Source organism: Sprattus sprattus, assembly GCF_963457725.1.
Source record: "Sprattus sprattus genome assembly, chromosome: 10".
Taxonomy (NCBI): Eukaryota; Metazoa; Chordata; class Actinopteri; order Clupeiformes; family Clupeidae; genus Sprattus; species Sprattus sprattus.
In genome coordinates, this window is record NC_137908.1 from 26907495 (window position 1) to 26931894 (window position 24400).

At 44.6% G+C, this 24400-nt stretch overlaps 1 protein-coding gene across 1 annotated transcript; it reads left to right on the forward strand.

The window, feature by feature from the left end:
- Nucleotides 1-7225: 7225 nt before the first annotated feature.
- arhgap40 (Rho GTPase activating protein 40) lies at nt 7226-24031 on the forward strand (the record flags this gene model as incomplete). Its single annotated transcript, XM_080846335.1, has 15 exons — nt 7226-7440; nt 11464-11660; nt 12175-12395; nt 13138-13216; nt 14326-14480; nt 15320-15485; nt 15808-15899; nt 16144-16221; nt 17103-17262; nt 18097-18179; nt 19262-19465; nt 20033-20176; nt 22443-22591; nt 23172-23227; nt 23925-24031. The coding sequence occupies 15 exons, from the start codon at nt 7226-7228 to the stop codon at nt 24029-24031; spliced, it is 2106 nt and encodes a 701-aa protein (XP_080702461.1).
- Nucleotides 24032-24400: the final 369 nt, after the last annotated feature.

Sequence of the window (24400 nt, forward strand, 5' to 3'; positions counted from 1 at the left end):
ATTGGGTCATTTGTGTCTGAGCTATGTTGTGGTCGATTGAAAATGTAGGCCTAGTAGGCCTACTCCAATAAACTCCAATAAAAAAAAGTCTTCCGCAGAGAGAAATTTGCAACACACCTTGACCGGAGAAGTGTAGATGCATCAACAATGTAGCATAGACCACAATTAGGGCTGTCATGACTTAAGACCCTTACGTGCCAAAGGTGTTCACATTGTATCCTGTTTCTTTGACTATAGACAGTTTAAGGGCTTTAATGTGTCCTTGTCTTTCTAAGATTCTTCTAAGACTTTGCAGTGAGGGAGTGACCAGCCTTGATCTCGTGTCAGTATGAAGTGTCAGGAATGGCCTTGGCACATGCATCGCTGTCTTCCCAGGTATGGTGGGCCAGGCGTTAAGAGCCAAGAAAGCAATCCAGCTTACTGCACACGTCAGATGGCAGGCCAACGGTACCCTAAAATGGTAGGCTATAGGCTACTGAAGAAAGATTCAATTCGTTTTGGATTGAAATCACTGTACAAGCTTTTAATGAGTAGCGCTGTGTTGCTTCATTTTCAGATAAATGTGAAGTTAATGTTTGAAAAATGTATGGACACTATAGGCTAAATGGACTTTTCATATCTATGCAAATGTTTCATTTTATAATGCTAAGGGAGGTCTTACAATCAAAAATGCATGTTACCAAACTAATTTGCACAATGCCTCCAGTAGTTGATTGCCACGAATTATGAAGTAAAACAAATATCCTCTATGTGGAATCCAATCGTCTTGAATTCTTAGACGAAGAAGGACACTCATCATTTTACAGACAGACTGCCATGTCCATGGTATCCATGGAAACTGAAAGATAATCAGAGCATGTTCAAAAGCCAGGGGGCGTGGCCATAGCCTCATCTGGGTCTGGAATCAAACAATGGCAGGAAGCAAATGGCCTCTTTCACTGCCATACTACACATAAAGATAGATAGAGAGAGAGAGAGAGAGAGAGAGAGAGAGAAAGAGAGAGAGAGAGAGAGAGAGAGAGAAACAAAGCAAGCCACGCATGTCGGCACCCAAACACTCACAGACACATATAGACATACAGTGTAGCCTACTGGAGGGCAGTAAGAATGGAGAAAACAATGGCCAAAAATTGCCCTTGAAATTGACCTTCTGAGATCCACAGCGCTGTAGGTTTTCTGTTGTAAATGAAAGAAAAAGATCGACTGAGACAATGTGATATGGTTTTCAATGTTTTGTCTATTTGAAAGGGATTCCAATTGGTGCGAACAGAATCGTGCATGGTCTATGGACCTACGGTGGCAAAGCCTAAACAAAGGAATAATGAGGCAACCCTGATGATTTGCAGGGGGGAGAAATCCATCACTGCAAAAAAAAAAATCCGCCGCTCGCACACACAGAGCACCCTCAGCAGAAGACACACTTTGTTGTGGTCTCTTGGTGACGTCACGGAGGTGAGGATAACGTGATGGTGGTGAGTGACTCCTCTCCATCTGTCAGTGCCGAGAATCTGCCTCTAGAACTGATCCTCATCTCATCTGACCGACAGCACAGAATCCCACCTGCACCATCCTCAGTTGGGCACTCTTTTTCGGAGGTAAATCAAAATATATTCCTTTGTTTGTAGCGAGCTAGCCATCGTATCATGGCAGGCTTCATACTATTCACAAAGAACCAGGTAACCGATAGCGAGACTGGCTAACACATGCTTTGTTCCTTTCCGTCTTACGTTGTTTCTGTCTTTAAAGGTTTTGATTACTGGTTGTCTGTGTCTTGAACAACACCAAGGAAACCAAACTATTAATATCGGGTGTTTAGTGACTGAATGCTTGTTTCGTTCATTGTCATCCGCGATATGCTCGCACAGCGAGAGGTTGCTATGGGCGCGAGACCTGTTGCTATGGCTGCATTTGGAAAGGGAGCTATGGCTTTTCTGGATGAATGGAATTATTTCTCTGTTCCTTGAGTCACGAATGTTCTTTTGAAAGCAGGCAATGTTATCTGATGAACAGGATTCATTTGGCAGGTTTGTAATGTCGGTTTTCATTGTCACTGCTGAAAGACATTGTTTTCACAAGAGAGATGTAGGGCTTGGTATAACTGGTTTAGGGATTGTAGCAGAACGTTTGGAGTGTCCAAATAATTTAAAGTTAGATTAATGTGGCCTGTAGGGGACCATTATCACTATTTTGAACTGTAACTGTAATGTCGTAGTCCCATGCAACCTGGCCCTTTTATCAACCTACTGCGATGCATAAATTAATTGTTGTGAGGAAATATGCTTCCTGCAAGGAACTCATTACTTCCCAGAGCTTGAGGTTAGGGTTTAGACCCTACTCTGCTTTACAAATTAAATAAATGAAGGATCCCTATTGTTGCTCAGCTGGTAGTTCCCTTATAGCCCAAAATGAATCTGGAAAAAGATTTGTGGGTGTGGGGATACATTGAAAGGTTAAGGTCGGGTCAGTTATTCTGACTCAGTGCACTTTTTGTCTGACTACAGTACTGCTATTCAGTTTCGGAGTAATCATTGCCTCCTCCAGCTTGTAGCACTTTCCAGTTAAATCAAAGACTCTTGTACACTAAAATGTAATGTAGCATATTGTTTTGCAAAAGTGAAATTTGCTGCTCTGCTACAAATTCTTCTCATCCCACTCATTCCTTTTGAGGCCCGAGAGACAAAGTAGATATTTTGAGAGTGGTGTGTTTGTCTTTAGTTAACCCCCCTTGCAAGCATAGCAAAACAGTAGAATGTACCCAAGCCAACATGGAATACATTACTTTACAAAGGGTGTATGTTAGGCCTTTGGCCAAGTACAGCTGTAGAGTAGGCAGTGACAGTAGAAACCTTGTAATCCACCAAGCCCAGATGGCCAGCTGTAGGCAGATTACCCAATGAACTGTGGTCTTTGACCAGACCAGCAGGTGTTTGCAGTGCCTGGGTGTAGGATTGTTGCTTGTCCCAGAGAGTGAGGGAGAGTTTGTTATGCCACGAGTCATAGCGACTACTCTTCACTACAAACAGTGTCTGGTTACCTTGTGTGAAGCACAAGTGTTATCACCAGTTGGGATGAAAGTGGCCCTAAACTTTAATTTGTTTCGTTACGTGGCACCCCTTCGACAACTTCCCCAACACCAGAGGGAAAAGATTGAGACGCTCATATAGCCAATTACCTGTTTTTTTGTTTTGTTTTGTTTTACATTTTCAACAGATATCCATCAGCTGCTGCATAGCTTTTCTTAAACATTGTTTCCATATTTAAACAGTTAAACATTTTCTATTTAATTTAATCAATTTGTTAAATCCGTTTTTTATTTAATTTGATGGCTGTGTATTATTCTATTCTTTGGACCGGTTCATGTTGGGCAAATGTCCGTCGTCTTAATAACCAGGCTAGCCATCCCTTCTAACATATATTCTAAACGGTAGGCTCTGAGAGTAAGTAGTCTATAACTCATCACCAAATAAGTTAGTTACAGGTAACTGTACATGTAACATGCTGTAACAGCACTGCCATACTTCATTCAGTAGTACTTCATTAATACCTGGTAACAAGGTCATGTGTAAATCATTGGTTTGAGATGACATTCTAGCTTTAATGCCACCAGTGTGTTTCAAAATTAGTTTAAAGGGGTAAAATGTAGTATTTTGTTGTCCTAACTAAAATGTTCCCGGTTTCCTGTTACTGAGCAAAAAGAAGGTAATGGAACGACATTAGCAAGGCATGTGGCAATGTTTATGTTCATGCCGATTGTCCCAGCATGTGAAATATGAACCCACCCAATTCACTACACATCTTCAGACTCCAGACCATTCTCCAGATGACTCGCCTTTCTCTTGTGTTTTCGCCACAGCTACAATTCCGGCACTAATTGCAATGGCATGTCAGGTGTCCGTGCTCTCTTTCTCACTCTCTCTCTTTCAGTCTCGACCTTTCTAGGCATATCTGTCTTTCCCCCTCCCTCTCCTTGCCTCTAACTCCCCCTTGTGTCATCACATGCTCTGCTGGAGTTGGCATAGGAAGGCCTGGGTGTCACGTTCCACAGTGTCTGTGCTTCCCCTTGCTTACAGAGGATTGCAAGGCGTGCAGGGTTGGCTTAGGCCAACTTGCAGACAATAAGCGGAGGTGGTGGATTTGACATGGTAAAAGCCAGTCCCCCCCCCCCCACATTAATCACTAGAGGTCAAGCCAATGGAGGGCCAGAGGACTAGGGGGAGAACAGGCTGCCGTCCACTGAGCAAAGAGTTTAATCCCAACGTTTCACTGACAATCTCCTTGATATAATGAGCTCAGATAATGGACTAAACTGTTGTAGCAGATACAATAGAAACACAGATGTACAACGCCTAAGCTGTTGTGTCTATGTCATGCAATAAACCGTTTAATCCAAAGTGATTTACAACATGGTAATGTCTCGAAATCAAAGCAATGATGATATGATGACATCGCGTGGTACACATTCACACATGCTTCCTGACACACTGTGGCAACAATATCCTGTAAGATCTGTCCCGTGTCTGGAGCATGAAGAGTGGCACAGAAAGAGAGAGAGAGCACAGTATGCTTCCTTACAGTCCACTGCCGCTGTCCCTCACTATTCTTCACCTCCTGTTCTGTCAGGTCAGTACCTGTCAGCAGACCACTGCTGTCCACCCAGCAGGCTTTGCTGCCTGACTGGGCTTTCAGTTCATGTCAGGAGAGGTCGATCAGGCTAAGACACATCAGGAAAGCCAAACCGTGTTAACACCCTCTGAGGTGTGTTGCATTGGGTTGGAATGATGGCATGGGTTTGCTTACCTGAGATTAAACTCAGAAAAACTTGTATCGGTAATATACATAGGCTAATTGGGCGATTACTTGTAATCTTTGCATTGTGCTTCAGTCTGAATGCTGAATCCAAGAACAGAGCATGTATTCAACACCTTACATCCCTTAATGTAGCAAGCTCCTTATACCACAACACTGGTAGATCACAAGTAAAGCCCCATTACGTGAGAATTGGTATTTTTTGCTACTGAGCTCCCCTTGCCGAGTGAAGCTCACTTTAAAATCACTTTCATAAATAGAAATCACGCTTTAAAACACCATAATGGACAGTGTACACGTGCATTTGTTGCCAAGCTGAAGGACATGGAACCAACAAGAAGCATACACTGACAAGGTAGACTACTATCACAAGATTTAACACAAGTTTCCATAGTTTTATTTATTGTGACATCAGAGATGAGCGCTAACAGAACCCAAGAATAATAAAAAAAGAATGACACATTTTTATTTTGCTGAAGTACTGCTCGCCCATAAACATTATTTCTTAAGCGTTTAAATGTGGAGTATGTGTAATCTAATAAAATGTTGTTGGTGACATGCTTAATATACATTGGGTCAGTGTAATTTTGGCATGAGATTGATGAAGAGTGATCAAACTTTCTGACCTGAGATTAATTTATTTGTACGCTAGGTTGAGACAGGACAGGACAGACTTTGGGCATGTGAAAAAGCTACACATCTGTGAGACAGGGATGACACCAATAATGTAACAGCCTAGGTCGTATTCTTTCATAAATAATAATTGGCAGGGATATTTATGATGAAAAACTAGCGTTTCGACGACTTACCTAACACAGACAAACATCAAGCAAGCGCAACACAAGACATAACAAGACAGCTAATAAGTTGATTACTGACTAATCTAACAGAAAGAATGCTCAGCACCTGATTTGCATCCTTTTGTAACTTTCAGCTTTCGCCAACGAGTAAAAGCCAGTTAGACTCTTTTTCGGTCTCTTGCTCTTGCTTACTCTCTCTTTTTATATTCCTTGCTTCTTCTGACGTCTTCCTCAGTTTCTCCGTCGCCTCTGCTATGATGTCCATACAGAGAACACTGTGCAAGCTTCCTCTTATAGCCAGCGCATGGGTCTAGATGTTATTGTGTGGTTCCATAAAGCATTACGTAGTTCTCGCACCCAGTACCCCAAAGTTACAATACCAGGCGTGTTGTGGCAGTGGCACAGAAGGCATTCTCCATATAGTGCACCACCAAAATGCTTTGGAAGCTGTTATTTTAAGATTACATTTTTACATAATGTAATACTTTAAGCATTGATGTTTGGATATTTTTGTTTCGTTATAGGGTAACCATAGGCATGCATAGTGAGCAGAACATTAGGATAGGTCTCATCGTAAAATATAATATCGGTAATACTACCCAATACTATCATTTTATTATCATCAGAAGAAATATAACAAGCTTCCAGTTTCACTACATGACTAAGTATAAAATTAGCCTTTTATGTTGTTAATAGGACATTATGATTACTTAGCAGCCTATTGAATTATGTTGCATCAACTTAAGTCTTTATATGATGCTGACCTCTGGATCAAAGCAAGGAAATAAATGAAAGGTAAAATGAGTTCAAATTTCTGAAGGCTTAGGCTTGATCCTGTAGTACTGTGGGACTAGGGTTCCATGAGGTCCATTACTGCCTTTAGTCATGGGCGCGTCACGTAGCCTAAGCTGTGGCGCATGTCCCTTTCAGGTTTTTCCCAGAAAATAGTTACACGTCAGACATAGTCTCTCACCCCATGTGGTGTCACAGTACCCTGATGAATGCCAAGCCCTGTTTCCCGATCTGACGTAGTGCATTGAGCAAATGCAAGAATAATCTCTCAAGAAATTCAAACTGGTTTCCAAGCTGAAGGTGTATTGGAATGAGCAAATCTCAAAGAAAGAGATTATGACAAGATGGTGAACAGCACCTTACGCCACCAGTGACCCCCAACCCCTTCCCACTCGATCACTCCCTCGGACGCCTCTAGTGGCTGTGCAGGCCAGACTTCAGTGTGAGAGCCACAGTCACCACAGCAAGAGGAACCAGGAGTAGCTCCCCCAGTAGCTGTTGTGCAGCCCAAGGAAAGGGGATTTCCCAGCCATTCTCTGTGGCCTTTAGTGCCTTTGTTGAGTTTGGGCAGGGGGATACCGTGGTGAGCAGGGAGGACCTCGGGGGCAGCCAAGGTGAATTCCAGCTGCTACGAGCAGGCTGTCATGTCCAGTGGTTGTGGCTAGTTGCGGCACTAACAGAAGTAAATAGTGGGACGCAGAGGAGCGCACAGGAGCACGGAGGGGACCTGCCGAGAAGGAAGAGGGGGTGATCCAGCATTTATTTTACATGGGAAGTGATGCGGGGCCCGGCGTGCTGCCCCTGTACGGTTCCCTTCCTGTAGCAGGATGCGACGCAGTGACGTGCCAGCGAGACTGTCCTTGCTTCTAATGTGTTTACGCGCTGACGAGATTACAGGGAAACAGCTTGCTGGGGGCAGGCAGCTGCTGTTTCCTGCGATTCGCAGCAACCTGGGGGACGAGGCCAGGATGCCGTGGGGGAGAAGCGTGCCTCAGGCCCGGCTACACCGCGCAGGCAAAGCCAATGGACTCCCGCAGGCCAGGTAGGCTCAGGACTGATCTGTGTGCTGCGCTCGGTCTGTCTGTCTGTCTGTCTGTCTGTCTGTGTCTTTGCAACCTCAATAGTAGCCTAAGCCCATCTCTCATTCAGTGTGGTGTGTTGAAAAGTAAACTGAATAGTGTCTTGGTGGGTTTCGCAGGTGTCATTCAAATGACATCTCAGTGAATTTCTTAGTGCTGCGATGTTAATAAGCTAGTAAACATTAATTACTCACTAATAAGACCTTTTTCAAGGATAGTGAGTATATCTCTGTGGTGTTCGGTCTATATGTTTCACGAGGTCAGTCTTACAGCTGTACAGCAATTTGTGTATGCTCTACTTCTGTAGTAATTGTAGTAGGTCTGACACGTCCACATTATTTAGGCGCTGAACTCAGGAACATAAGAAGCTTTTACCTCTGCTGTTAGGGTTTAGACCTGTGGCCTGGATGAGCTGTCACTGATCATGAAGCCGATTAAACCTTTGCTCCATTGCCTGGGCTGCTGATACTCCTCACTAGAAGACAAGCTTGTACCTGAACCTACAGGTTCTGCCAGTGAAAAAAAAACACACAAGGAAACTTGGGAGCCAGAGTTTCTTCATTCCTCATTCAGCTCCATTGGTTTGATTTGGTCCCCATGAGTCTGTGTGTCTCTCACAAGGTCGCACGAGTAGTAAACAAGCTAGAGAGTATTTCTTCTGAAGTTAACTTGTATGTAGCAACAGGCTTCTGAAAGCCCCCACCACTACCACAGCATTGGCGCCATTAAATAGGAACAATGAAAGCTGTGCTTGCGTCATCAGTTTTCCTGCCAGCGACAACATGGGAGTTTTTAATCAAAGGTCAACGTTCTGACCATGAAGTATAGTAGGCTGTTACTGTCACTGCTGCACTGACCTGGTTCTTGGGAGGTACTGCTGCCTGAAAACAAATGTTCAGCTGGTTGAGAATATCAGTCAGGCAAACAGATCAAATGTTTGTTTTCTTTGGAATGATTCACTGTCAGACATTTGGCATATTTTTAAACTCCAAGCAAGTAGGAAGAAGTTCTAAGAATGCTGGAATGGGGGTAGAGAGAGAGAGAAAGGAAGAAGATGTATTACTGGCATTCCAGAAAAGCCAGTTCCCCTAGGGGAACCACCTCTTTGGGGCTTTCAGTGGAAGCCAATTAGCCTAACAGAGTCACTAAAAATAAAAGAGTATCCCTCCAGGGTGCAAGTATGTAATTGACAAAATGTCAGTCATCAATCATCACAAAATTCTCATGAGCAACCCTTGTGAAAGCGTGAGTGTACAAGTGGAATCTGTTTTGGTCGGTTGTTGATCCGGAAGATCTTTGATTCACGTAGAAGTGAATAGTGAGTGTTTCTGAGGACACTGCAGCTGACCCACTTTTCCCTCGTAGTTCCTGATTGACAGAGCCATCACATCAGTAAAGATGTAGGTGCTTTTTGGGGGACTTCTGTTGATTGGGGAAGTTGATATGTCATGTTTGGGGCTATCTTCTCATCTCATCTACTGAATTTCCATGGAGAGCTAAGGGGAAGTGAGACAGTTGTGTATTTTGAAAAAAAGGAGATAATGCACGTATTCAGTTGTGTTCATGGATGTGGGCGTGTGTGCGTCCTTCTGTGACATCAGCGCCGGAAGCCACTGGCTAAGGCGAGTCCACAGTTAGACCTGACAGGTGTGTAGGGTGTGTGGAGGCGTCAGCTATGCACTCCCACCCACGTCTCCTCACGTACCTATCAGTCACCCAAGTGGAGCAGTTCTAGGCAGGTCAAGGTCAGTTTCTGCAACATCAGGCAGCGTGGGGAAACCAGAGGCAGACTAAACGGAATCCTCCTCCAGCGAGCAGCGTGGTTTACTTTTGATGCCGCGGAGCATGAGAGGCGGGGAGGAGATCGTGCATCGGCTGGCTCCCTCCAGGCAGAATGTTCGCGGAAAGGCCAACCGAGGCCGACCACAGTTCTCTAACAGCCCACGTAGCCAACGCCTGAGACCAGTCGCCCTCCCACAGATCAGGTACCACCGCAGCACCAAACAGAAGAAGAGAGAGAGAGAGAGAGAGAGAGAGAGAGAGAAAGAGAGCAGCCTAAACACATTGGAGCTTTACTTTTTAACACACACAGGCTACTGGAAGTCTGGTCTTACGAAAGGAGGTGCGTGGTGGCTCGGAGCACGGAGTGCTTAATAGCTGTGGTTGAGTTTGTCGACCTTCATACCTGGTGAGCGACGGTAAGGATTGGCTTGTATTTAGTCCCAGCTGTCTGGAGCGAGAGTAATCGACTGTCAGTGCAGGCAGATGTTGCATGAGGAAGCCAGCATCTGAGTGCTGCAAGGCTGTGAAAAAAAAGACCATGGCTTAGCATTTAATTCATGTGTTTGATGGCAAAACTGATGGGAAATTTGTGATCTCATGTACACAGAGCTGTAATATAATTGAAAAAGGATTTTGGGCAGATTTAAAGTCGAGCAGTAGTCTTCCCTGAGATATCTGTGTGTATGACATTATTGTTTATTTGTGATGAAGCAGTTTTGGAAAGAGTGTGTGTGATGTATCTGTGTGTGTGTGTTTGTGTGTGTGTGTGTTCATTTGTGTGTGTGTGGGGGGGGGGGGGGGGGCATTTGTGTTTGGGTAAGGAGGGTGGATATGGTTGGATATACTTCCTTCTGGGTCCCTACAGAAACTGGCACAGCCTGACCCCTCCCCCCTATGGTGACCCTGAAACTAGTTTTGCATATCAAAGCAAAGAGGGCTGTGTTATTGATGGACTTCCTTGTGTTTCATGAGACTGGAAGATTGGATTCCATGCCACAGCTACTTCACTCTTCTGCCACAAGGCAACAAAATATTCAGAAAGGATGTTTATTATCTTCCTGACTCTGCTATGTGGTCAAATCAGAATGAAAATCGTCTTTATTGCCTAAACATGTTAACATATCGAAAGGAATTTGGCTTGGATCGTTATTGTTGGAGATAATTATTTGGTCGTTGTAGCCCTCAGAACCAGAGATAGGGTTCACAGATTTGCACAGGAAACTGCTTCTTAAATCACTACGTCAAACAAAACATTTGTCTTGAACTGTTGTGTGTTAAAAAAAAAAACCCGAAGGCACAGCAATTCTTTTTGACTGTGTGACCCAAGCCACATACCAAGGCTTGGAGACAGCAGTTTCATCCCCTCAGTGCAACAGCATGCCCTCCAGAGGCAAGTGCTGCAGGGCTCTTTCTGGAAGGACATCCATCACGTTGCCTTACACACACCGTAAACGGAGCCCACCAGGCTCTTGTGAGAGTTCCTTTCGCTCCAGCCACAGGATTTCAGGCCATGGATACATAACATCTCCCCTTTAAACCCCCTTTAAACCCCCTCTAAATGTGTCTTACGCAATAAGTAGCTTTAAACATGCACAATGGTGAACTGTTTGTCATAAATCAGGCAGGCAAGAAAGAGTAAGGGTACTTTGCAGTGAGTAATGGCATTGTTGTAAGTGGAAGGGTAACAGAGACATCTACTGGTCATGTGGGGAAACTACAGGCCAATTACAGTTTTCTTTCAAAGATCAATAGAGGATTCCTATTTCCTCCACATCCTTGGCTGGCTCTGGTAATCTGTATTGATTAGCCCCTTAAACTCATCTTGTTACGCTTGGCTTCTTCCCTTGGTTTTTTGCTCACCTCCAACTCTGTCCCACTTTCACCACACATCAAGGTAATAAGGCTGCCTTTGCCGTGCAATGGCTGCAAATTTGCTCATGTATTTTCTAAATGTGTCCAGTGTTGGATTTTTAAATGCAAACCAATGATCCAAAAACACATATGCCTGATTTGCAATATGATTGATTATTGAAGAACTGTTTGGGCTGAATGCGGTGCCAAATCCCGAGTCTTTCTCATTGACTCCTTCTCTTCTCTTTCCATTCTTCTTTGCTGGTCTGATTTTTTCTCTCGCCGCTTTGTCTGTGTATGAAAGCTTATGTTCCTAAACCCCCTCTCTCGCCTTGCTTGTGGTCGTCTCCCAGGGACCCCAGCTCCACCGAGATGAGCGTGGAGCCCTGGGTGCACCATCACGATCAGGCCACTTCGGATCGGTGCCCTCAGACAGAGCATCCAGACAAGCTGTGCCTCGACTCGTTCTGGAGCGAAGTGGAGACCATCCGCAGCAGCAGCAGCTTCAGCGAGCCCAACCCCGACAGACGAGACTCCAAGCACTCAGAAGGTGAGAGGGCAAGAGTATGGAGACTTAAAGGTGAAGTCCGCCATTCTAATCCCATACGCATTTTGTCAAATTAAAATTCAAACTCACAGTCCTCTTGCTGTCTATTCAGTGCTTGCGCTAAAAAACCTGCGTTGTTCGTATACAGCCCTGGCTTTTATAAATGGGACTAGTTGCTCGGACTGAGCCATAAACAATCCCAGCCAATCAACACTGTGCAGTAGCACAGGTGGGAGGGGTGTAATTTGATTAGCTGTTGAGCTCAAATGTCAACAACCTTTTGAGAAACCTAATCGTAGGCTGCATCTTTAATAGTTAATTGATTGGATTATCGTTTGTGTGTGTGAGCGTGTGTGGGTTGATGTGTGAATGGGTAAGTTTACACATGTGTCATGGATTTGTGGGCATGTGTGTATGAATTTGTTTAGATTTTAGTTTGTTTGTTTATTTGCAGAGTTTGAATTTGAAAGTTCATGGTTGCTTGTGTTCAAATGTGCCTTGTGTATGTCTCTCTCAGAGGGCGAACAGGAGGAGCAGTGGCTTCAGGATGCGGGCATGTCTACCCTGATCCGCGAGGACAGTGAGGAGTCGGACAAGGTGGTGCTGCTGTCCACCCTAACCCGCACGCAGGCGGCCGCCGTACAGCGTCGGCTGGACTCCTACACGTGCTCACTGCGCAAGAAGAACAAGCCCCCCCCACGAGACGTCAGGGACATATTCAACCCCCCGCGCCCTCAGGTTAGGACCCCGTACTGAGAGCAGCATCATGAGAGAATTGTTCTCAGTGTATATGATATATTTTATGTAATTTAGGAAAACAACACTAACAAAAACTTAGATATGAAAAGCAAGTCTGTACTGCAAAAAACGGCCACAGAGACGAAAATGTGTGAATGAAGTGACTTGCTTATGTAGGCAGATGAGCTATGTTCAATTACCACTGCTCCGCTCCCAATCGCCACTGTCCAGTTGAAATGAACAACAAAACAATAGTGACATTTCAGATGCTTAAAAGGGCAGAATTTGATTAACGTAAGGGAAGGATTTAAAAAAAGATGGGTCGCAGTAATATGAAAAAGCCTATGTGACACAGTTTACGGCAAAATGTTTTTCAAGAATTAGTCCATAGCGTGAAGGGCGACAGTCCTATAAGGTAGCGAGGGGGCTCACAGTGTAAAAGCAGTGGTTCTGTCCTTGTCCCTGAGGCTGCATCACTGAACAATGGCAGCTGACCTATCCTCACAAAAAGACGCATCATCCTCAAAGGGCAGCCTTTGTTCCGGTTGTCCAAACAGCACAAGGGAGACAGACGCTACTCTGTTGGGTTTATCGTGGTTGTATCAGCAATCACGACCCACCGTTGCCCTTATCAGACGCAATGAAAAGCATGATGCCCCACTTCAGGGAATGAGCGCTCGTCGTGTCGTCCCACCACTGATTTTCATCTCGGGTTGTTTTTGCTTTTTGCCTTCTTCTGCAGAGTCCACTCACAGCCAGTCGGGACTCAGAGCAGGAGCCTAGGAGAAGCATGGAGACCATCACCAAAACCCCCCTCTCAGGTAACACTTACTCTTCACTGCCGCCGTTCAGCATTTGTTAAGATGTCACTTTTGCATAGTGCTCAGCATTTCTCAACCTTTGCAATGTGTAACTTTTTTTTGCACCCCTGGACCCTAAACATGAGATATTCCTGCCACATAGTACACATCGCACATTTAAAGATGTAGTCCTTGATTATTTTCCATTACACTTTTTATAACTCCTCACTTTCCTCTAGCTGTCTGTGTTGTGTGTGCTCAGAAAAACTGAGGTGTTTGTGCACAGTCCTTGCTCTGCAAATGGGAAACAAACTAAATGGCTTTGACCGAGCAATACTCTAATCCAGCCAAAGATCAACTATCAGACATCATCAATCTTTCGCCAGCATCAAAGACTACTCCTTTACTTGAATATACCTCCCCGGGAGCTGCCCTATCTTTTGGTCATTTTTGACCTGGTGTTTTCAGTCATGTCCACCCCTTGTGATGGGGGCCAGGGCAGTTATCCCAGCGGCATCCAGAGTCAGGTGCTCGGATTGGACGAGCTCGATTTGGCCTCTGCTCTTCTCAATCTGGCCGCATCAGACTCTCTGAGTCTAATTGGCTGCGATTAATCTGGCGCAGCTCCCCCATCGAGCCATCAGGCCACTCTTCATGCCCAGAGCCCTGCCTCCACAGCTCTGCCACCCAGTCTTACCACCTCACTGGCCTTAAATGTGTCACAGGTGGCTTAGGGTCGGAGATTACCGCTCACGCTCCCGGTGCGTTTTTGTGTGTTTGTGTTGGCGAAGCTGACGATCAGCAGTCGATTTTTCTTGCGTCTACTTGCAACTTGCCGTGTTCATAGAGATTACATTTGGTCGATGATGATGTATGTATTTGTCGTGTTTTTATGCCTTTCGCACAGCTATAGAGTTTAGATGGGAAAGGTTTTAGAGGAGTGCACTTTATGTGGACCATAGATCACAGCAGAGTTGAGATATCGCTGTTCAGGGGTGATATTGCCTTGTGTATTTATATAACTCAAATTTGATTTAGCCTTTTATTCTTTATTTAGTCTTTTTACTGTAATTTGTAAAGTACATTTTTGTCATTTTTAACTCAAAATCTTTTTGCCTGGATTCTTTCAGAGAGGTCGGTGAGTGTGGACTCCCAGAGGGGATTGCCTAAAGAGGAGACCTTCATCACAGACGTGGCGTACTGCGAGCAGGCAGCCGTTCTGCTCAAGCAGGCCAAGCTGCCACAGACCACCAACCAGCACCGGAAAGATGACGGCACACTTCCTGTGAGTACTCTGTCCACACCCTTCTTCTCTGTGACACACATACACACACACACACACACACATACACACACACACACACACACACATACACACACTCACACACACACACATACACACACACACACACACACACACACACACACATGTTGGCACTAGTATCCCTGGCATCACCAGTCTTTGCCTGGTTCCTTTCCACTATATTATGACCCAATTTTCATTCTCCTCTCCTCTCATTGTCTGTGTCTCTTGATCTTTCACTCTCTCTCTCTTTCACTCCCTCTATCTCTCCCTCTCCCCCCTCACACACACAGACTTGAAGTTGTCTTTAATCAAGGCCTGCAATGAAGCACGTATGAAATTATTCCGCCTCTGATTAAGCCCATTGTGGTTAGATAAAAGACGGCGCAGAGATGCAAATGAGGGAATTACCTTACCCGCCAGTGGACGGCACTTCCAAATAAGCCATTAGCATTGGGGAGAATTATGTCAGTCAAAAAGGAAATGAATGTGAATGTTCACAATCACAGCTCTCACCCCAGGGAGCGTGCTGGCGAGACAGGGAGATGTTCTGCCTGGTGCTCCTGGCTCTGCCAAGGAATCCACCTGCCGTGGCTGCCAGAGACTCAGATATGACACTACTGTTTGTTTGTTTTCTTCTCTGTTCTTGCTCTTTCTTTCCTGGTTTTTCTTTCTATCTACTTTTCTTTCTTCCCTTTTTTCTGTCTTTCCCTGTTGTTCCTTTTTCTTTGTTTTCTCCCTCCCCTCTTTTGTTCTCCTTTGTTTGTTTTCTTCTCCTACTTGATTTCTCTCTCCCTCTTCTCTCCCTCTCCTCCTGTCAGAGAGTGGTCTGCCCCCAGTGCAGGCTAGGGGTGACCCGCATCCATGACCTCTCGCAGCAGGACATGAAGAAGGTGCGACAGCTAGCCCTCATCGACATGACGGCTCTGTGCGACCTTCTGGAGCTGGACGTCAAGCGCCACAAGACCTGCAAGAGGAAGATCTCAGGTCTGTCCCAACGCCATCCGCACCTGACCTCCACTGCCCCCTACTCTAGCCCCGTGCCTTCACTGGCTGCTTGAGAGTCTGTCCAGAGTCTGTATTTCCAGACCTTGCTCTGTCTGCATGGATTTTTTGTGAACAGATTGTGCAACATGTTGGCTTAGATATATGTTTCTTAGTTTCCCATGGAAGACCAGAGAGTTTGTCTGCATAAGTCTATGGTCATCTTGCTCCTCGTCCTCCCTGATGTGTAAATATAGCTCTGTGATAATCCCTGTACTTCCCTCCCTCCCTCCCTGACTTTCTCGCAATTTCTCTCATCTTACAGAAAGCTTACTTTTTGGGGTCCCCCTTGCAACGTTGGTGGAAAACGACCAGAAAATCAAGGCCAACACGAACATTCCCCTCATCCTGCAGTCGGTAAGCACCCAGTTCTTCCCTAGTTCTGACAGGAACCACAAGTGTAACCATGTTGTGAACACAGCATCAGGTTTAACACAGGGCTAAAGCAGATGAACACAGAATGAAAAGCCTTACTCAGGGTTATGCTTTTGACTCCATCTTCATTTGTCATATAACCAGCATTAAATAAACGCACAAAGTATATACCGGTAGGTGTTGGGACACCCTCAGGTACATCTCTTTGCCTCTTTGTCTTCTCCAGCTGCTGTCTTTCCTGGAGAAAAAGGGGATTGACTCTGAAGGAATCTTGCGGGTCTCAGGGTCCCAAGCCAGAATCAAGGTGTGCCTTCTTTTTACATACTTAACCCTGTCTTCTTTTTACATACTTAGCCCTGTCTTCGTTTTACATACTTAGCCCTGTCTTCTTTTTACATACTTAGCCCTGTCTTCTTTTTACATACTTTGCCCTGTCTTGTCATGCCTTGTATTCCATTTATCATGGAATCAACAAATGATACCATACAGTGTGTGTGTGTGATGATTAAGTATCAGTAAGTCTGTACTCTGATAAAACATTATGTCGAAGAATATTGCTCTAACTTCAAATGATATGTATTCTAATTCACCTGATATTGAAAAGATGTATTTTTAAGGCGAATGCAACCCTTTTGAATTACCACAATGTTGAGAAGTGGTCACGGCACAAGCAAATGATTTGCCAGTGAGAGTCATCAGGGTCACAACAAACTTTTTTAAGTTGCTAAATTAAGCAACCCTTTAACCCTGAGTGCCATGACTGTACCTCCTGGAATGGGCAGAGGTACACAGGCTGAAGCTTCAGGAATGGGACCAAATATCTTTATTTTTTCAAAGGTTTTATGGCCCGTTGAGATGACAGAGACTCTGGGTGGGCCTTATCAGTGGGACTGTGACTACATCGCTCATGGACACAGGCTGCCAGTTTGATTTGTTGTTGAAAGAGTCATTATATTCTGCCTCTTAAACTGATAAAATCAAACATTTTCTTTGTTAACATTCACTTTTCAAACACAATTTGACCATCGAAATAGTCCTGAGAAAAGACTCTTGCATAATAGTAATGCACACAGTGTATATATTGAAGAATTGTGAAAATGTTCTCATAATATTAGCGGTTTAGATAGAATGTGACATTCATAATATAGCAAAGCTGTTTTTTAAAACCACTTTTGCCTGCCGTAGCTCCTGCAACAGAAGCTGGAGAGCACTTTCTACTCTGGCAGCTTCAGCTGGGATGAAGTGAGTCCCAACGACGTGGCAGCGCTCCTGAAGAAGTTCATCCGGGATCTGCCCTCTCCGCTGCTGACCTCGGAGCACCTCAACACCTTCAACGCCGTCAGGGGTGAGCTGCTCACAGAAATCTAATTTCCTTAATTTTCCTTTATTGTAAGTGCTGGTTACGTGTTTGGTATCAATTTCTTGAGAAGGGATAGATACGTTAAGAGTTAGTTTAACTTAAGTTATTTTGTACATAAAAGTCTATTTGACACATTCAGGAAAGCCGGTTCCAAAGGGTTAAGAAGAAGAAAAAAAAATATATATATATGTAGCGATATAAGCGAAGCGTATGCGTAATATACAGGTTATATATATATATTACCTATTATCTTATTATCTCAGTTACTGGAGGCAATCACCTAAATGGTCTTGCCTTCATTCTAGTTCTCAACTGTCTAAGTCCAGCGGTATCCAGACGGCAGCCTCGTTTGGAGGTTTCGCCTTTGGCATGTTGCACTTCTATTCAGATTCAGCTGACTGGCATAACCCAGTTATGTGTCATGACAATATTTTACGTGCCTGTCATCTCAGCGTATGTTACATAAGCTTATTCTAATACCAGTGCTGACTGATGGGTGAGCAGAATACTGATCTCTTAAGTACTTCTATTCATATTAAGAACAAAAGGTCTTCCACACAACCTTAACGTGCCTGTGTCAGCAGTAATGTCCTCAATCTAGATAAATAGTGTTCAGATACTGTATGTGCACAGCATGTGTTATGATGATAAATGCATTTATACAATTGGCCCCGGATTGTGGATTATATTATCCTTTATTGAAATGCCTCTAGCAGAATGCTAAAATGGCTGTCTTTCGAAGTGCAAATATTGTTTTGAATTGTACGGGTAGAGGGCGTCAAAAGTTATAATCATTGCTTTCCGCGTGTCCATTTGTAGACATCCCTGATTTGAAACAGAGGCTCCATGTGCTGAACCTGCTCATCCTCCTTCTGCCTGAGCCCAACAGGAACACACTTAAGGTACTACACACACTCTCCCTCTCTCACGTAGCTCTTTCGGTGTTTCAGGTACTCAACACGCCACCTCTTACACACAGACACACACAAACACACAGCAGTACTTCTGAAATGCTACAAATGATGTCCATCAAGCCAGGACACGGCACTTAGAGACTGCACAAAAATCTATGCTGGAATCTGAGGAATGCCTCTTGTTGTTTAAGTGGGTTGCGCTTGGCACACACTTTGCAGTTCATTCCCGGGGCTTACATAATGAAGCTAATGTACCAGGTATGAGTCACTCTTTTGCAAATAACCACGTAGGTGTGCGGAGGGCCTGTTGGTTAGCATTTTCAATCTGGTGTATCAGAGCGAAACACGCAAGCCTTTACGTAATCTGCCCCCGAGCGCCCAGATGCTTCGGTTCACAGTTGTGTGGGCCTCGTCGTGGAATGTCTTCAAGCTTTAAGTCCACGTCTAGACTATTAAGCTCAGGCCAATTGTTTTGTTTCATTGGTGCGTTTTAAACATGAGAAGAGACCACACCAACCATATTTAGCCTGTAAAAAAGTACAAAAGATCTGCGGGTCATGGTAATGAGTTACTCTGAAAGCTTTCTTATAATGTCACCAGAACTAAAAACCCACTGTACTGGTGACGTAACGCTCCTGAATGGTTATACAAGCCGCCTGCAAACCAGCAGGTATCGCTCAACATTTGGACAGAGAATGCTGTTCATTTGTCACGACTCAAAGAACCGGCAACTTTGGCAGGGTTCTGTTGCATGAACAATCTGATGTGATTTCCTTTCCAAAAAATTAAGTTTACTGAAATCTGCAATAAAAACATTGTGTTGCCAATTTACATCAGGGAAATAAAAATGTAAATATTCACCAGTGGAAAAAAGATCCCTTAAAATCTTTCACACCAAAATCTGTGACAACACAATTATGTGGCTTTGTTTCTCCAAGTAGAAATACAAATGTGAATTGTGATGCATCTTTCAGTGTCAACGGCAGGCAGTGATTCTGCACCAGTAGTATTTAAATCATGTGACCCCAGCTAAAGCTGAAACCCTGTGGTGGCGTGTGGTCTCTCCCCAGGCTCTGCTGGAGTTCCTCAGTAAGGTCGTCTCCCGCGAGCGCCGCAACCGCATGAACCTATGGGCCGTCTCCACCATCATGGCCCCCAACCTCTTCCTGCACAAGTCCGTGCCCAGCCGCCTGGACGGGTCGGAGAAGGGCCAGGCGGAGCGGGCTGCCGACATCATGAGGCTCCTCATCCGCTACCAGGACCTCCTGTGGAATGTAGGCTCCCATTCACTTACACTGGCAGCTCCTGCACTTACACCTTTAAACTAATACACACAGGACCTCCTGTGGAATGTAGGCTCCCATTCACTTACACTGGCAGCTCCTGCACTTACACCTTTAAACTAATACACACAGGACCTCCTGTGGAATGTAGGCTCCCATTCACTTACACTGGCAGCTCCTGCACTTACACCTTTAAACTTAGAATATACACAAACACACAAAGATTCCTACTTCTACCTTTATGCTTAGAATACACACACACACACAAAAACATCCCTGCCTCACCTATGCAAATGACGCCACAGTTGAAGTACATCTAAACCCAAACTCATAGACTCTACATCAATTCCTACATGTTAAGCAATTTATCTGAAGACCCCTGTATATTTAAATAGGGCCATATAACACAAGAATAGGCTAACAAGAAAGTGATATAAATGTATGCCTAAAAGTGAGATCATGTCAGTGTGAGGGATAAATGAACAACAACATTTCTGTGGTTTATTGCCATGTATACATATCCCCCCCTGAGTTAAAATGCTTCTCTGCCTCTGCTAGATTCCCAACTTCCTGATGAGCCAGGTGCGTAAGCTGAATGAGAACAGTAACCGCCGCTACCAGTTCTACGACAAGCGCATCAAGAACCTGCTGAGGAAGATCCACACAGACAGCAGGGACAAACCAGACAAGAACTCCACAGAGGTACGGATGGAATGGGCCTTACAAAACATACTGACTCATTTAGTTACAGCTGAAGACAGGACAAAGAGAGAATGAACAGAATCACTCTATTCTAGTTTTAACCATGGAAAATCTCTGTGATGGCCACATCTACAGTGCCCTCCACAAATATTGGCACCCCTAGTGAATATGAGCTAAACAGGCTATAAAAAAATATGTCTTTGCTGTTAATCCTCTTGGTTTTTCACACAAAATATTCTCAAAAATCTTACCTTTTTTTAGAAAAAAAAAACTGTTGACATTAAATAAAAACATGTGCACCCTAGAAAAATCTTTGATTAAAATTTAACTGAAGTATATTTCCAGTCATATTTTACATTTTTAAGTTCACCTGTTTGATAAGGAACTCTTATGAGGTCAACCATGACTTCCAGTTCCACTGGCGTACAAATATGAGGTGACACAGGTCAAATTCCATTAGTCATTCATCACTATGAGAAAGACCCAAATAACACAATGCCGATGTGCGATGAGAAGTTGTTGAGCTGCACAAATCAAGAAATGGACACAAGAAAATCTCTAAACAGTTGAAAATACCCATTTCCACTATCATGGAAATAATTAAGAAGTTTAAAGCGACAGGAGATGTTAAGAATCAGCCTGGAAGAGGACGTGTCTGTACATTGACCCCACGCACCGTGAGGGGGATGGTTCTACTGGCAAAATAATCTCCAAGGATCACAGCTGGAGAATTGTAGAGGTTAGTTGAGTCTTCAGAAATCAGACGCCACCTACATCACCACAAGTTGTTTTAGAGGGTTGCCAGAAGAAAGCCTCTGCTGTCAATCAACAACAAATAAAGCGCCTACAGTTTGCCAAATGTAAGTCAGACTTTCAATGGGACCGAGTTATATGGTCAGATGAGACCAAAATAAAGCTTTTTGGCAACAAACATCAAAGGTGGGTTTGGCGTAGACAGAAAGATAGCCATATAGAAAAGCACCCCATACCCAATGTGAAGTGTGGTGGCGGATCTTTGATGTTGTGGGGCTGTTTTTCTTCCAAAGGCCCTGGACATCTTGTTAGGATACATGGTATCATGGACTCCATCAAATACCAGCAGATATTAAATGAAAACCTAACAGCCCCCTCCAGTGAGCCTTAAAATGGGCTGTGGTTGGAACTTCCAGCAGGACAATGATCCTAGGCACACCTCAAAATCAACACAAACATGGTTCACCTACCACAGAATAAAGGTTTTGCCATGGCCATCACAGTCCCTTGACCTAAACCCCATAGAAAATCTGTGGGATGAGCTGTAGCCAAGTCTACAAACGTTGACCTCAGATTCTTAAGGATCTGAAGAGATACTGCATGTAGGAATGGTGTCAGATCCCGTGCCATGTGTTCACTAACCTCATCACGCATTATATTAGAAGACTCAGAGCTATTAAATTGGCAAATGGAGGCTGCACAAAACATTACATTAAGGGATGCCAATAATTGTGGCACACATGTTTTGGGGAAAAATATTTATTTAATGCCAATGTTTTTTTTTTCTTTTAATAATTTTACTTCAATGAAAAGGTAAGATTTTTGTGAATATTTTGAGTGAAAAACCAAGAGGATTAACAGCAAAGACATATTTTTTTATAGCCTTTTTAGCTCATATTCACTTGGGGTGCCAATATTTGTGGAGGGCACTGTATATTCTACTTTCTCTGACTTGATACCCGGACTTAATAAAGAAAAAATAATGTTTATTTGGGTGTGGATATACACTCATTCTTGCCCCTTCAGGGGACTACAGATTGTTTGCCTGTCACATTTTCACACTTTCCACGAGATTTACTGAAAAGTGTTCCTTTCATTTCAAGCGTGACAAATGCATAGACACACACACACACACACACACACACACACACGCACATACATATGTACAAGACCTCAGATGGAAAAACACCACTCCCTACACACAAGCCATTTTGAAACAGTATGCCCCCTTGAGGCCTCATCCTGAGAAGAAGTCGTGTCCCTGCCTGTCCTCCTGAGCCCTTTAACTTTCTCTGGCAGCGCTAGCGGGCAAGCCTGGGATTAGCGGTTAGCGTTACAAGGGAACCCCTCAGCTCTCTGCTGTGTGAGCGCAGGGGATGATGAGCGCCTAATGAGATAGGCCTCGCTCATCCCAGTTAGCGCAGGGCCGCTAATCTGAGAACCACACGCTGCCCCTCTGCTCAATCCCACCCCGGCCTCCCTCTGACCTCCTCTCCTCTCCCCTCCCCTCCAGCCCTGCCGCACGGTGAAGATTGAGGTGGGCGAGGCGGCGTGCAGCAGCATGGAGGTGCGGCTCAACATCAACTCACGTGCCGCTGACCTCCTGCTCCAGTTCCACCGGGAGACGCACGCCTCGGACAACAGCAAGGGCCCGCTCCGGAGGTACGGCCACCACTCTCACACAGGCACATGTGGTGTTTACGCACGCAGTAACGTGCACATATAGGGAATACAGCAGGGCTTAATACCGGGTTGTGTACTATACACTATAATACGCTACACATACACACTTAAGGAAGAGGTATGACCTCTGCAGGGCATTGTCTGTAATGCAGAACATGCAAACACAGGAAGAATGAAATAACAGTGTGTTCAATATACACCATACATATGCACTACACATATACCAGGGTGGGCTTTTAAGACAACATTTGTCACATTCTAGAAATGTTAAGTGTTATTGTAATTAACACAATTAGGTCATTAGGAATTAGGCCATACATTTTGTTATATTTCAAGAAATACATCTAGCACTGGGTTAGCACAGAAAATCCCTGAATTATCGATCAAACAGACTACACGTGCATCCTTTAATAGAAAGTTGCACACCCATTTGATGTCAGCATTCAGTATTTCGCCTTTCCAAACATTATTATCTCTCTTTGAACATGAAATATGCCATGTAGTAAGTATGTATATGGTATACGCTGATCCAATGTACTTTTTCCCCTTTCAACTACAGGAACGGATCGGTCCACTACCGTGACTACGCCATCTACGAGGTGGGAGGGAACATCGGTACGTGGAATGGCGCGTCTCTCTGAGAGGCAGACAGCAGTTGTGTCATTCGTGGTTTCCATTGCATAGTGAACTGGCTAATGAGGTTTACCACTTATGTAATGCACAGCATAGAGAGAGACACACACACAGAAAGAGGAAGATAGAGAGAGAGAGAGAGAGAGAGAGAGAGAGAGAGAGAGAGAGAGAGAGAGAAAGAGAGAGGGAGAACGAGACAGAGGAAAAGAGAGCTAGAGCCTGACATATTCTCCCACATTCAGGCAACACGCCCCAACACACAAACACACACACACATACACACAAACACACAGACACTCATACACACAAACACACTCACACACACACACACACACACACACACACACACACACACACACACAGTATGCACCTTGCACCAGTGAAGACCGTGTTGCTTATTTGGAACCTTTCCCGGAAGGGGATTGCATGCAGGCTTCATGAAGTACTAAAATATCTTCTTTATAAGCCACAAAATGTATTCACCAAGATTCAAGAATTTACTGACCGAATTTAAGAGTCATGGAATGCCATACCTAGAATGTAGATTGTGATTGTCTAGGGGCTTAGTTCCTTTCTATTCTAATCCTTTCTGTGTGTGTGTGATGGTGGAGGGGAGGACTGTGTGTAGATGTCCAGTGCATAGTTATAATACTGTCTCTTTGTGTGTGTGTTGTCATAGGAGAGCACTGTCTGGACCCGGAGACTCACATGCTGGATCTGTACAACAACAACCCCGGCGGGGAATGGGTGATTCGGCTCAAGCATGCCACCAGCAGGGGGCTCTAAGAGCCACTACACCTCAGCAAGATGGAGGAGTGGAGCCTAGATCACACCATGCTGAGACAGAGAGACAGAGACACACACAGGCTGTTTAGGAGAGAGAGAGAGAGAGACAAAGCCTTTATATTCGTCATCTGGCGCTCACTCCTTCCTGTTTTCCTGGATCTATGTCTGCAGACTGCAGCCTGGTTTGACCGTCTGAGGAACGGACAGCTCCGTGTCTGCTCTGACTGTCTGCTAGACGTGATTCTCCTCCCAGACGCTCTATGCATGGAGCTCTCGATCGGTGCCGCCACACAGACGGGTATTTTTTTGGGCATTTCTGTCTGCCTGCCGCCATGTTGCCATGGTAACTCATGCCCAGCGGTACCCTCT